Genomic DNA, 13,792 nt, shown 5'->3' with positions numbered 1-13,792 from the left:
TATCAGTTACTGCACTCGCCATGCAACCCGTCCGCGGTCTAGTCATCTGTTTGTTTCGTTTTCGTCAAATTTTTGGCAAAATGAGCTACTTTAAATAGCAACATCTCATAAAATATCAAGCATGGCTTTCTGAAATTTTTGAAATTACTTCTTAATGTGGTCTGCTTCGACGTATTGGAATCTTACGAAAATCTATTAAAAATTACACATGTTGTATTAGAAGACGTATCTTTGGCAGCAAACTTGCGACGACCTCTCCATAAGAGTCTGCGTATAATGGAAAAACTGTGAGATTTTTTTTCTCAAAAACTACGAAGCTCGTTCCTGTGAAACAGTAATGTGTTATGTGTAGTGATGAAATAAGGGTCTTATAATTTTTTAACAAAATTGTAAAGAAAAAATAAAATATCACGATAACGCCTCAAATTCACATTGTTACACTAAAAATACGTTCAATGCTTGATGTAGTCGTGTTGCTAAGTAATATAAAAGCTATTTTTCTGTATGACATTATATGATTATAGTAGTCATACTAACAACTGATTTAAAAGCTATTCTCATGTATGACGTTATAATATAATAGTACCTGACAATAATTTAATGAAATCTAATCGAAAAATTGGTAGAACACTTTTTATCTAGTTTTGTTTCCTAATAAACAGTACACATATTTCACATTTCTGTAATATCGCAATAGCTTTATTTCAGAAAAAGAAACTTTTCTTTCTTAAAATCGAATCCGTTGACAAGCCTGCATTTGTCGTAAGATGATTCGTGTATCAGGTTTGTTAAATGAAATAATCAGTGCCGACTGCCAAAAGAACTTGCGTCAGCTTATTTTACACAAACAATATCGGTCATATCTATTTTTTCAGCCAGTATGTTACACTATGAGGGAATCCATAAAAAATATTTCGTTTGATCCCCGATTTTTAAATAAAATTTTTGTTTGAGGCACACTGTCGAGATGAAGCTTGTTTTGCCCGAAATGTTATGTACTATATAGGAAAAATCGTTAACATGGGATTCAGTAGAGGTGACACTCTTTTTTCGTGATTTTCATGTTTAACTTATATGTATATAGATCTGAGTAAAACAATATGAGCCCAATTTCAAGGATGTGCCTCAAAAAAAATTTCATTTCAAAACGTGGGATAAAAAAGGGATATTTTTATGGATTTCCAAATATATATACCATACAATCTTATATAGTAATAATGAAGCTTAAAAAATAGTTAACAAGTAGTTTTTCGCAATCATAATGAAAATCGTCAAAATCGCGTCGGACTATGATCACAAAATGTGAAAAAAATATTTTATGGGGCCCAAAAATATATTTTATTAACTATACAAAGAACATTAGCATAAAAAAAAAAAAAAATACTTTCCGTACCTGGTGGTGTATGTCACCAGAGCAGGCATAAGGCCCAAAGGACTCCTTGTACTTACCCTGATTAGATGAGCACAAACTATAGTCTTCCTACTAAGGGCGCAGTTAACAAACAAAATAATGCAGAATTACTGGAAAGTGTTAATTCAAATAAGGTCATTAAGTTCAATATTTGCTAGTGTATTTACGATTCACATTATTTACATTTACTTTAATAAATTCTTTACTTCTTAATCATAAAATGTAGGAGTTGTAATTTTTAAAAACTTGACAAAACTTAAGCAATTCTAAATACTCTGTAAATTAAGAGAATAGGATAGTTAAAAGAAAATACTACTTTTTTGAAAAGACAACTTTATTTTCCATACATTCATTCGTATACATATAAATTAAACTGTGCTGCATATAATTGGGCGCGCATTTTTGACACTTTATAATAGAAAACGTGAATACAAAAGAACACATATTTGATTTATCGAAAAATTGTTTTGTCCCAAGATTTATACTGATTGGATATGTTATTCCATGTATGGAAACAGGGGCTGTAAAGTCACTTTGATTGGTTTAGAAATACCCGCATTTGGATTCCGATTATGCATCGACTTCCATAGCTTATTCCATAACTGAAAATCCTAAAAAGAAAGTTTTGTACATTTTTTGCTGAAAAAAACATTAATCAAAGCGCATGCAATTTAAAACTTGAGTTACTGTGGTCTTGAAAATAGTTTGACTAAATCAATTAGTCATTGTGGTGTCTTTTCTGAACAAAACATTTTACAGTTACACCTTTGAAACCAGGCTTATTTTGATCGAAATGGCATATACTATGAGAGAAAAATCATAAACATTGCTTCCAGTAGAAGAGACACCGTTTTTCTGCAATTTACAAGCAAAAATCATATCTAAACATATGAATTGTACATATATAATGATTGCATGTAAGAGCGGCGTCACCACTACTGATACGCGTGTTTGTAATTATTCCTTAATTCTACATATATTATATGTGATTTCAAGAAAAATAAGTTTCATTTTAAGGGAATTAAAAAAAATTTTTTTTTAAATGGGGGAAAACGATATATTTTTTGTGAATTTTCTCATATATTAACTATAATTTTCGGGACAATACTTTAAGGTTTCACTAGAAAAAAATTAATTTCCAAAAAACCAATAATTAAAAAAAAATTTTCATAGTGCTTTTGATTAAGTAAAGTAATTCATAGTGTCTTTCATGTAAGTTTTATCATGCAAATAGTTAGGTAACAGAGCTTAATACCTGCAAAAGTTGCGGATCATCAATTTTAAAAGGACGTGCTTTTTGTACTTTTCGTACATTAGTTGTACGTACGGAATCTAAATTTTTTTTGCCATACGGAGGATTTACTGTCACTCTGATTGGCTTGGATAAACCTCTCCTAGGGTTTTGATTATGCATGGACTTCCATAGCTTATTCCATAACTGAAAATCCTGAAAAGAAAATTCTGTATATTTTGCTCTAAAAATCATGAACACTCAAATTGAATTTTAAAACTGTATCAGGTCAAGATAAACAATGGAAAATATTTTTGATTCAATGTATAAGACATTGACGTGTTTCTTGTGAATTAAATATTCATGAGTTTAGATTTAAAAAATTAATCTGTAATGAAAAATAATTCAACAAAAGAAAGATGTTTTAATTTAGTGTGCGTTTTTTACATTTAGTTTTTCATTTGACATAATTCTCATGAGTATTTTCAAACAGATAATATAAAGGTGCTTAAAGGAGGGAAGCATATGACAGTGTCTCATTATTACCTTCCATATATACATACACGCATAATACACAAAGTTAAGTGAGTAGAGCTAATTGGTACCTGCAAAAGTTTTGGATCGTCGCTTCGAAAACTATGTGCTTTTTGTCTGCGTCGTGGATTAAGATAGGCACGTGGTTTACGTACAAGATTTGTACGATTTTTGTCGCAGTTTCTGTGGCGCCATCCATAATACAGTTTCTCAAGAAGTAGAATAATAAGACTTATGGTGCACCCACCGATCAAAATGGCAAACAGAGGAAGTACATCTTTTATGTCAGTAAAATGATGTAGTTTTTGTTCATCATCAGTTTTGGTCTTGTATTTCATATTTATTTTTTTCATAACTCCAATTTCATTAAACCTTTGAATACTAAATAATTTTTTTAGCATACAGTTAAAACAGTTTTATACAATATAACAAACTCACTAATAATTAAAGAATTGGGTGAGTGGATGATTTTTCTTTAATCCTATACTTTGGTACAACCAGCTGCTGATAGGAACACTTCCTATTTTGCATGTCATTTCCTGATTTATTGTTTTAAATAACTCTGAAGTTGTAAATAAAGCTACATTTTTGGAGCAGACCTACGTTCAATAGAAAAATAGCTTTAATTTCAAAGAAATCGCAGTTTCTAATATTTATCAAGAAAAGGTACAAAAATCATTATCAGACAAGATAAATAAAACGTGTAAGCGAAAGCACAGCTCATTCGGTTGTAATACTCATGTAAATAGTGTGGTGCAAAAAGGTGCCTGAAGCCGTGAGTTGTCCTACCTGTGCGATTTGAGCAATATTATTTCTTCAAGTGATTGAAACATATGAATTTTGTATGAATCAATTAAAAATTATTAAAATAAAATATATTGATATGTTTTGAGTTATTTCTGTCAGCACATGCGCTAACAAATTTAGCAAGAATTTCAAGTACAGATTTTGCTGTAACTGTATTAACTGTAATAAAAGTGAAACTTTTTGCACCTTTTTGTCGTTACGTAACGTCAGTGTAGCCGTTTAACATTACATTTAGTTTCAATGGCGTTATAATTTATACTACTATCTTTAATAATGACAAAAGACTTTTAAAAAATACCTGCTGAATAGCTGCTTCTGTGTCGTTAAGTAAGTTGTTTGAATTTTGAATCAGTTCTTTTATTTTATTAAAAGTAGGGTCTTTAGATGTTATCTGACAATATATGAGAACATTTTAATGAAATTCTTAAAACTCATTAACTTTAACTATTAATAATTTTACCAAAGTAGATCTGTAGGAGGTGGAATTTTCCAAAGCAATTATTTGATAAGAACCATCTTGCATAAACTCGGCTAGATCTTTAAACGGCACTGTAGGTTCTCCGACTGTCAAGTAACTGGCTAACGATCCACAATAAACTGCGTAGATTACTAATGCACAAAATAGCACTAATAAATACACGAACTTAAGTGACGTACGATTAGCATAAGTCTCTGTAAATCGAAGAAATGGTATTTATGAGTTGTATGGTTTTATATTAGTCGCCAGTTTCAGTATTGAAAACTTACGTGACAGTCCCTGCTGACAGAATATGCCCCACACTTGTGTACAATTTTCCAATAAAATGGTATATCTCGACTTTTGTTTATCTCTTTTTCTGATGTTGATAAAAGTTAATATAATCGTCAAGATCATTATAGTAATAATTAGTGTAATCCATGTACTTTTGCTAAAAATCTAATAGTTACATTTAATTCATGATGAGCATTAAAGACGTATAAAGCCTGCATGATGTTTGTCTAATGAAAAAAGGTACTACCAACTATTTTAATTTAAGCGTATCGTAATTTTAGTGTAACAAACTATCCATTATTACATGAGAAAAATAAATTATTGATTTTTTATAGTCCATTTATATTTGATGTTGACAAGACAATAATGAGACTTTAGTAAAATAAAGGATGTTTTAATTTGTCAGAATTTCTCACCTTTAAGTATGCATTCCAAGGTACATATGAACTGTCAGGAATTTTGATGAGCAAACTGTGCCGCAAACTTGTAATAGGAATCGTAAGATCTAATTTTTCCGAAATATTTTCATTTACATTTATTTTCATAGCTATCACATCGATATCTAATGTATTGATGTTAGATGTATTATTTCCTTTTTCAGCTGTTTGGTTCCTAGTTTCATTGGTTGATACTAAGCTTTCCGATTCTTGAGTTATTTTCATTACAGACGTCAATTCATCAACGATTTTTTTCGGTATCTCGAAAATATAGTTATTATTTGTTACTTCAGACTGTACTGGAACCTTCTCCTTGAATAATGAAAACATGTGTTATAGAGGATAGCTTTGTTAAAATGTGAAAAGTAGTAAAATTTTCTTACTTTTTTAGATAAAACTTTCAGCGAGACATCCCTCAAATTTCTCCTTCTCTCAAACAAAGCTCGACGATCTGTGACATTCAGACGAGTCTTTGGATTCCACTTAAGGTATTCGTGTACCTGCATCTCTTTATCCAATGATCCTTTGGAGAACCACTCCTTGATATCCGAATCATCCCCACATTTAACCATCATTTCAACAGCAAAGTTCAAGCCTAGACGATTTTCCCGTGGATTTAGGCAGAAAGTATTCATTGACTCGGTCATTGATGAATCAAACAATAACAACCACACATGAGAATCAATACTTTCTGTCGTCGTAAAATGCATGAAATTTTTTAAATCGTCTTCAGTTTTTAGCATAACGACGAATAATAACTTTGAACTGCTCTTTATGCTGGAAAATCTAGTGGTTAAGTCAGATCCTGCTATTGCCATCGAATAATGATGATTTTTTGAAAGTTGCCTGATGATACCCGTTGCAACATTCATTCCTTGAAAAAAAAAAAAATAAATAAATAAAAAATTAAAAAATAATCAAAACAATAAACAACTTTTTACTGTAACTATCTTCCAACTGTTTGTTTTTCTACTTACTTTCAAAACTATTGTACACGATCACAACACTGTTGATTTTATAAAATTCTTTCACGTCCATTATTAGATTCGAATACTCATTTATATTAGTTGTTGAGTCATTGCCAGAAACTAATGAAACAGCTAAAAGAATAAAAACTGAAAACGTTGATACAGCCATTTTAGACCAGCAATAACGAAACCGAAGATTGCAAGAAATTAATGTATTTTTATTATCTCGGCTGAGATATTTTACTGCAAAAACGCGTCGTAAGATTGTGGAACCTTATAACAGTAAAACTAGTCAATTTCACTAAACTTTCAGGACAATGTTTCTAATTTACTCGGTCTGATTGCTGTGAACCGGATAAAGTCCTGCGTTAAACTGTCCGAACGAATATAAAAATATTAGGGTTGTCAGGATAGAGGAAAGGCAGCGGCCAGATACTAAATTATGAATTGTATTGATTCTTGTAAATAATTTTGTGTAGTGCTTAATAATAAATTTTGTAGCTCAATCAATGTTCTTTTTTGATATACCAAGCGGCACTACATGTACAAAGTTAGTTTTATAAAAAAGCACTTGCATAGAAAAATTCGTATATCTATATTTATTTCTACGTATGCAGAGTATTCATTAAGGGAGTAGATTATATAATGGAATAAAGAGTAATTTTTAACTGATTGTGTAAAAAAAAATCCATATAATATCTCAATTTTTAAGTTCTCACATAGTTAATCATTAGTGAAGATACACGTAAACAATCTTGTATTGATAAATATTGCGGGTTTTACTGGCGATAAAATCATCACTGTACTAACGAGATCACTGAGCACGTGCAATGCTATATATGAAAATTAAAAATTTGTATTTGTAAGTATTTAAAAAATTTTGAATAGTGAATTGACGAATTTTTCGTTCCTTTCCCATAAAACTTATTGAATGCCTGCCAATTAATTCATAACCTAAGTACTGCTTTAATTCATAAGTTTTAATAACTCTATGAAATTCTTAGCTTATAAAAATAACATTGTCAATGTATAAAAAACTGAAAGTTCCTATTTCTCTCTCTGTTTCAGTCTGGAATTTTCCCTCATTGTACCTAACTTTCTGAAATATTATACTTTGATGAATACCAAATAAAGTTAGTCTAGAAGCAATTGTTAATTATGTGATGCAAAGCATATTGAACACATTGTTTATTGTTTTGTCTAAAAATGTTAATTGTGCTCAACGTGGATACAGAAATCTAAAACAAAAATTGTATTAAAAGAAGTTTTTTTTTTTTTTTTATGCTGAAATAATTTCTTCAAATTTTTAGAGCATCAACGAAGTCCTAAAAAATACATAAATGTATGAAAAATTTGCATTGTTTAAAATCCACAACTTTATTCATAACTCTTTGGTATGTTGTCGACTTTACTGTGTTAATCGGCAAAAACTTGTCTTTTAAATATTCACTGATTTTAAGTCTATCAGAATTGTAATTTTGATAACAGTGACCAAAAAAAAAGTAGTATTTGAATGAGTTCCACATTTTTTTGACTATAAACAAAACTTTAATAATATCTTAATATAGTATAAAACGATTTATTCTCATATTTTTGCATTCTATTCCATTTTTTAAGTACAAAAATGATCCTGGATGAATAAATAAAATATCCAAAAGAAAAAATGTTTTTCGAGAGCTACAATATTTTGGTTGACACCGATTAAGTAAGTCTTTAAATTTTCAAGATATAGTTAAAAATAAAAACTGTTTCTGAAACCTGTAAAATTTCATTTGTCTGCAAGACACTTTGACTACAAGAGCATAAAAAAAAACCTTCTTTTAGGTCTACATAAGTGGTCAAAAGTATTATTTTCTTGAGATCGACATTTTTTTAACTGCCAATGAAGCTATAATATTCATTTGAAAAGTTGCAAGCAACAAGCTAATTTTAATTTTTCAGATTTTGGCATTCCGGACGCTGGTATCATTTTTTTTTTAGCTATCGTTAAGGTACTTCTGTACAACATTGTTATAAATTGTAGCGGAACTAAGGAGACCAAAGTTTGGAGCTGGATGGCCTGTTTTTGGAATGACTCGTGTCTTACGTTATTGATTATTTTCATATATTCTGTGAGAAACCCGAATCGCTCACCAATTGAACTTCGATTTTTTGTGTTCGTTGGTGGGAAAATAACAGTCCGAGCTAATCGACCCATCGTCAAGTTTACGTGGTGACAAAAATAAGTATGCTTCAACTCAAATATGCAAACGTGTGCGTTCAATAAATTGTGTTGTCCACTACATAGACACTGCCTGGCTAAAAGAACAGATTACAAGATCAAACGAATGTATTTTTCTCAATGCTTCTTTATTTGTATAAGGTATACTGCTATGCTGTTAGTAAGAAAGATTATCAGACATGAGATGTATGAATAATTTTACTTTAAAGAAGCATTTTTCTTTTGTTCTGATATCAGTATTTTTCTTGTTGCCCTCACAGTGTTTTCTTTCTTAAAACGATTGGTGTCCTCTCAGTAGGAAAAATTATCTTCAAACATACTGCGCTTCTAACCATATCAGGTACGAAGAGTGTCTCAACCCTCCTTTGGAGGTTTCTCGAGTCTGAAGTTTCTACAGTGGCTTGCATCAGGAACACTAATAATAATTTTATCGTAAGATGTGAAACTGAATATACTTACCAATGCTCAATCCAAACTAGTTATTTAATACAACTTAAAACAACGGTAAAAGCATAAAAAAATTGACTTTTTAATTAACATTAAAAAAAAAAACATTTAAAAAATCAAGAAGAAAAAAAAATCTTGCAGTGCTAAACCACCGTCTTGAGTCCGAAAAAAAACTTAAGGGAGTTCTATCAGTTAAAGAATTAACAAAAATAATTTTATGAATATATGTTTGCAAATTAATAAAAACACAAAATTCAATTACATTTTTTATTATTCATGAACTAATCACATATTTTGATCCTTTTTCATTAATACTTTAATTTTTAAAGAATTATACTCTTGTGTCTCCGTATAATCCGATTTTGCAGGGCTATCTGGCGTATCAGTCATTCAGTCGTATCAGTCGGAAGTAATAATTACTCAGTTTAATTAAATTTTGTATACGAGTAATAAACAGTGTAAAAGTATCATGTAATAAGTATGCTGTGCTAGGAAAGTAAATAAAAGGTTGACCGTTCTTAGATTTTGATTTTACAAATTAACTATGGATTAATTTAGATTGATACAATCGATCACTCATATTTAAAGGCTTTAAAAATTTTTGAAAACCTGAAATTTCCTACGACATTTTGATAGTTTCATGACCTCGTCATCATGAAATTATTAATTTGTTTTTTATATTTTGGATACGATAACAATTAAAAAAAAAACTTTGATTTAACTCTGTTTTAGCAGCATAATACGTAATAGTTAATTCAAGTATAAATAAGGAAGCAATCTACTTAGATTTGGGAAAATGTACTGATAAAGCACTTATGAGAAGACATTACATGATGAACGTCAAGTTTAACTTTTATTGCATACTAACAATTTATGTAGACATAATAACATGAAGAATTCATAATATTTCTTTTCATGAAAGTTAGTTTTTTGGAGTTTATTATTTAAATGGTTTATTGTTCTATGGAATATTAGTAAAACACTTATTCTCTTCTTGCCCGATGTTATCAGGAATGCAGATAATCAAGACTTTATCTGAGCTTAAAATTACCTTGGCATTACTTAAATCGGAATTTTTAGGTATGCAAATCTTCTTAACTATATTTTTACGCATATTACCATCCTCATCCTGAAATTTTTCGTGTATTCCCTCGACTACGATGAAATCGTCAACCACCTAAAAGTAGAACATAGTTAATGTACAGACATGTTTTTTTTTTTGAGAGAAATTATATGCATAACAAGTTTAAGGTATTGGAAGAGATATGACACAATTATGTACGGAAAAAAAAATATTTTTTTGCACCTATTCTGTCAAATATCGGTTACTAGAATATGCTGTTATACGGCACGATTGTTTTACAGGACTGCCTCATATTTTCACCAAAACGAAAAGACTTATGAAGACATGTAAATAAACTATCTTCAAAACTTTTTATCAGATTAGGCTCAAATTTAGTGTATACATTGATTTTTTTATGTTACAACCTGACAGCCTCAAATCCAGGAAATGTCATTAAAAGTAAAAATTTTATCTGCTCCGATATTGCATAACTTTATAAAAATTTGAATCAGTATTTTGCATGTAACTTTTTTATTGACATTTTATGTCCATACAGTCGAGAAAAATGTAGATCTCAAAAAAATGAAACTTTTGACGATGAATGAAGACTTTAAAAAAAGGATTTCTATGTCTTTATAGTCAAAATGGTAGTATCTTGCAGCCTGAAAAAATTAGTTTTTAGATATATCTCAAAGACTTGTACATTTGGTATCAGAAATATGGTTGTAGATTAAAAAAAAAAATTATTTTAAAACTTTTATTCAAATTTTCCGAGATCATCTTGGTACCTTAAGAATTTAAGAAAATATTAAAAAACACATAACAAGTTAGTTTTTTCGTTATATCTTTTATGATTTTTATAACAGGTCTTTGAATGATTAAAAAAAGTTGTGTATTTTATGAAAAAATTTTTTTGTGTTGCACACTTTTATTCGAATTGTAAACCTGATGGTCTTAAAGGCAACAAAAATTAAAGAATACAAAAAAAAATGTCTTTGTCCATTACAATGAACGGTTAACAATATACCTAAAAACTACGTAAATTTTCGTTATTTTTGTGTATTTTTTACTACTTGTTTCATGCTTTGAAAAATAAAGAAAATATTTTAACACGAAAAAATCTGGTTTTTTTCTGCTAAAAATTATGTTTAAGATTTATTTGTAGATGAAATAAAGTTATGAAACCTATTGTTTTAAGTTGTTGGTTTACACATTTCAATATGAAGTGTGATCGTTATAGTCTAAATAACGAGAATTCACAAAAATACGTTGAAAGCTGATATAATAGGCTGATGTTGCTGAATTAAGTATAAAAAAATAATTAATCTAAATATAGTGATGTTTTTTGTTTCCGTAAAAAATGTAGCAATTTTGTCTTGAAATGCTTTTGATTTTTCAGAATTCAGCATTAATAATAAAAGAAGCATGTGTTAAAAAATGAAATAAAAAAAGATACTCACGGACACATTAATCTGTTCTATATTAAATTGCACGCAATCTACTGTTGCTCGAATTTTATCCTAAAAAATTATATTTTTGAAAATTATATGGAATAAGTTGTAAAATATACTAAATATGCGTATACATGGACTCTTGAACTTTCTAGACCAGCCGTAAGCCTGTGTGAGTGCGAGTGGGAAGCAAGAACGTACACTCGCTTTGTCGCACTTACATGGGCATACGGGCTGGTCCTAGAAATTCAAGACTCCATTTATGCCATGTATACGCACCCCAAGTGGGTGATTAAGTCGTTTTACCTTACTAGTTTTATCATTTAAGGTTTTAAAATCATTGTAGCTCTGGTTAATTATCGTCAACGGTAAGAGTGTTTTTTTAAAGGAAGTTTCGTCAGTAATGTCGCGTGCAGCAAAATAAGTTTTCCACGTGTTTACTTTAAAGTTGCCATAACAATAATCCTTATTAAACTCCGACATAATGATTGAGAATATAAAAACCGGAGTCTAAATGCTATGGTTTGTTACTTCGAAAAAAAGGTGCAGTTGATACTGGGGTCTTGTCACGACTTTCGATAGTTGGTACTGCTACAACATTTTCACTCGGCAGTGATAAAGCTTTGTATCATCTGTCTTTCTTACACCGTGGCCTCACCCAAGACCCAATTAACGCTAGAGAAGATAACCGAGTCTATCGGAGCGCCTATAGTGACCAAACTCGTAGACTTAATCCTCCCTTCCAGCAGTTGTATCATCAGAAGCTAACATTATCTAATTGAAGTGTTAAATATCACTAAAATTAGTTGTAGACGTCAGTGTACATACATATATTTCTTAAGAACAAGTATTTTTATGCATATTACCGAAAGGATACAATATACATATATGGAGTAACTAAAAATCACAACTGTATGGCTGTATATTTACTATTAGTAGTGTACGTAACTTTACCAACCGAAGCTTTTTAGCTAACGGTAACAAAGAAATATATTTAAGGGGGTTGTCACGGTACATTACGCATTAAAAGTTCGATGTCTGAAAATCTGATGGGACTGCACACCCCACTCTACCCGTAACGATGAATTTTTATCAGTTACTGCATTCGCCGTGCGACCCGTCAGGGGTCTAGTCATCTGTTTGTTTCGTTTTCGTCAAATTTTTGGCAAAATGAGCTACTTTAAATTGCAACATCTCATAAACTATCAAGCAAGGCTTTCTGAAATTTTTGAAAGTACTTCTTAATGTGGTCTGCTTCGACATATTGGTTTCTTACGAAAATCTATCAAAAATTAAACAAGTCGTATAAGGAGACGTATCTTTGGCAGCAAACTTGCGATGACCTCTCCATAAGAGTCTGCGTATAATGGAAAAACTGTGAGATTTTTTTTCTCAAAAACTACGAAGCTCGTTCCTGTGAAACAGTAATGTGTTATGTGTAGTGATGGAAATAAGGGTCTTATAATTTCTTAACAAAATTGTATAGAAAAAATAAAATATCACGATAACGCCTCAAATTATGTGTTACGTGTAGTGATGAAATAAGGGTCTTATAATTTCTTAACAAAATTGTAGAGGAAAAAATAAAATATCACGATAACGCCTCAAATTCACATTGTTACACTGAAAATGCGTTCAATGCTTGATGTAGTCTTATTGATAAGTAATATAAAAGCTATTTTTATGTATGACATTATATGATTATAGTAGTCATACTAACAACTGATATAATAGCTATTCTCATGTATGACGTTATAATATAATAATACCTGACAATAATTTAATGAAATCTTATCGAAAAAATGGTAGAATACTTTTTAACTAGTTTTGTTTCCTAATATACAGTACACATATTTCACATTGCTGTAATATCGCAATAGCTTTATTTCAGAAAAATAACCTTTTCTTACTAAAATCGAATCCGTTGACAAACCTACATTTGTCGTAAGATGATTCGTGTATCAGGTTTGTTAAATGAAATAATCAGTGCTACCTGCTAAAGGAACTTATGTAAGCTTATTTTACATAAATAACATCGGTCATATCCATTCTTTCAGACAGTGTATTACAATATGAGGGAATCCATAAAAAATATTTCGTTTCATCCCCGATTTTTAAATAAAATTTTTGTTTGAGGCACACTGTCGAGATGAAGCTTGTTTTGCCCGAAATGTTATGTACTATAAAGGAAAAATCGTTAACATGGGATTCAGTAGAGGTGACACCCTTTTTTCGTGATTTTCATGTTTAACTAATATGTATATAAATCTGAGTAGCGAGCGCGCGGTGGCTCGGTCGGCTAGGTCGTGGATTGGCACGCGGGAGACCACCGTGGTTCGATTCCCGGCCAGTGCGACTATTCGGGCAAGTACCTCTGTGATTCCCACATGTGCTTTTTCGCCACGCAATGCTCCTCGAGGAGGGCTTAGGCGACCTTCTCGCAGCAAAAATTGCCTAATTTCCCCCTACCC

The 13,792-nt window shown here is 30.6% G+C and overlaps 2 protein-coding genes across 2 annotated transcripts in view; both read right to left on the bottom strand.

The window, feature by feature from the left end:
* LOC149375068 (retinoid-inducible serine carboxypeptidase-like) overlaps positions 1-13,792 on the bottom strand; it is a 28,407-nt gene that overhangs the window by 12,365 nt on the left and 2,250 nt on the right. The gene's annotated exons all lie outside the window — the stretch shown is intronic.
* LOC149375069 (alpha-crystallin A chain) lies at positions 9,642-11,916 on the bottom strand. The gene is made up of 3 exons (XM_089590418.1): positions 11,628-11,916; positions 11,331-11,390; positions 9,642-9,984 (listed from the first exon to the last, which is right to left on the bottom strand). Exons 1-3 carry the CDS (start codon positions 11,802-11,804, stop codon positions 9,769-9,771), a joined length of 453 nt encoding a protein of 150 aa, XP_089446544.1. The 5' UTR covers positions 11,805-11,916; the 3' UTR covers positions 9,642-9,768.

Source organism: Copidosoma floridanum, unplaced genomic scaffold (assembly GCF_036245765.1).
Source record: "Copidosoma floridanum isolate Cflo_tuat_1 unplaced genomic scaffold, Cflo_Japanese_pri ptg000012l, whole genome shotgun sequence".
NCBI lineage: Eukaryota > Metazoa > Arthropoda > Insecta > Hymenoptera > Encyrtidae > Copidosoma > Copidosoma floridanum.
Note: the sequence above shows the minus strand (reverse complement) of the source record. Positions and strands in the feature narration are given on the sequence as shown.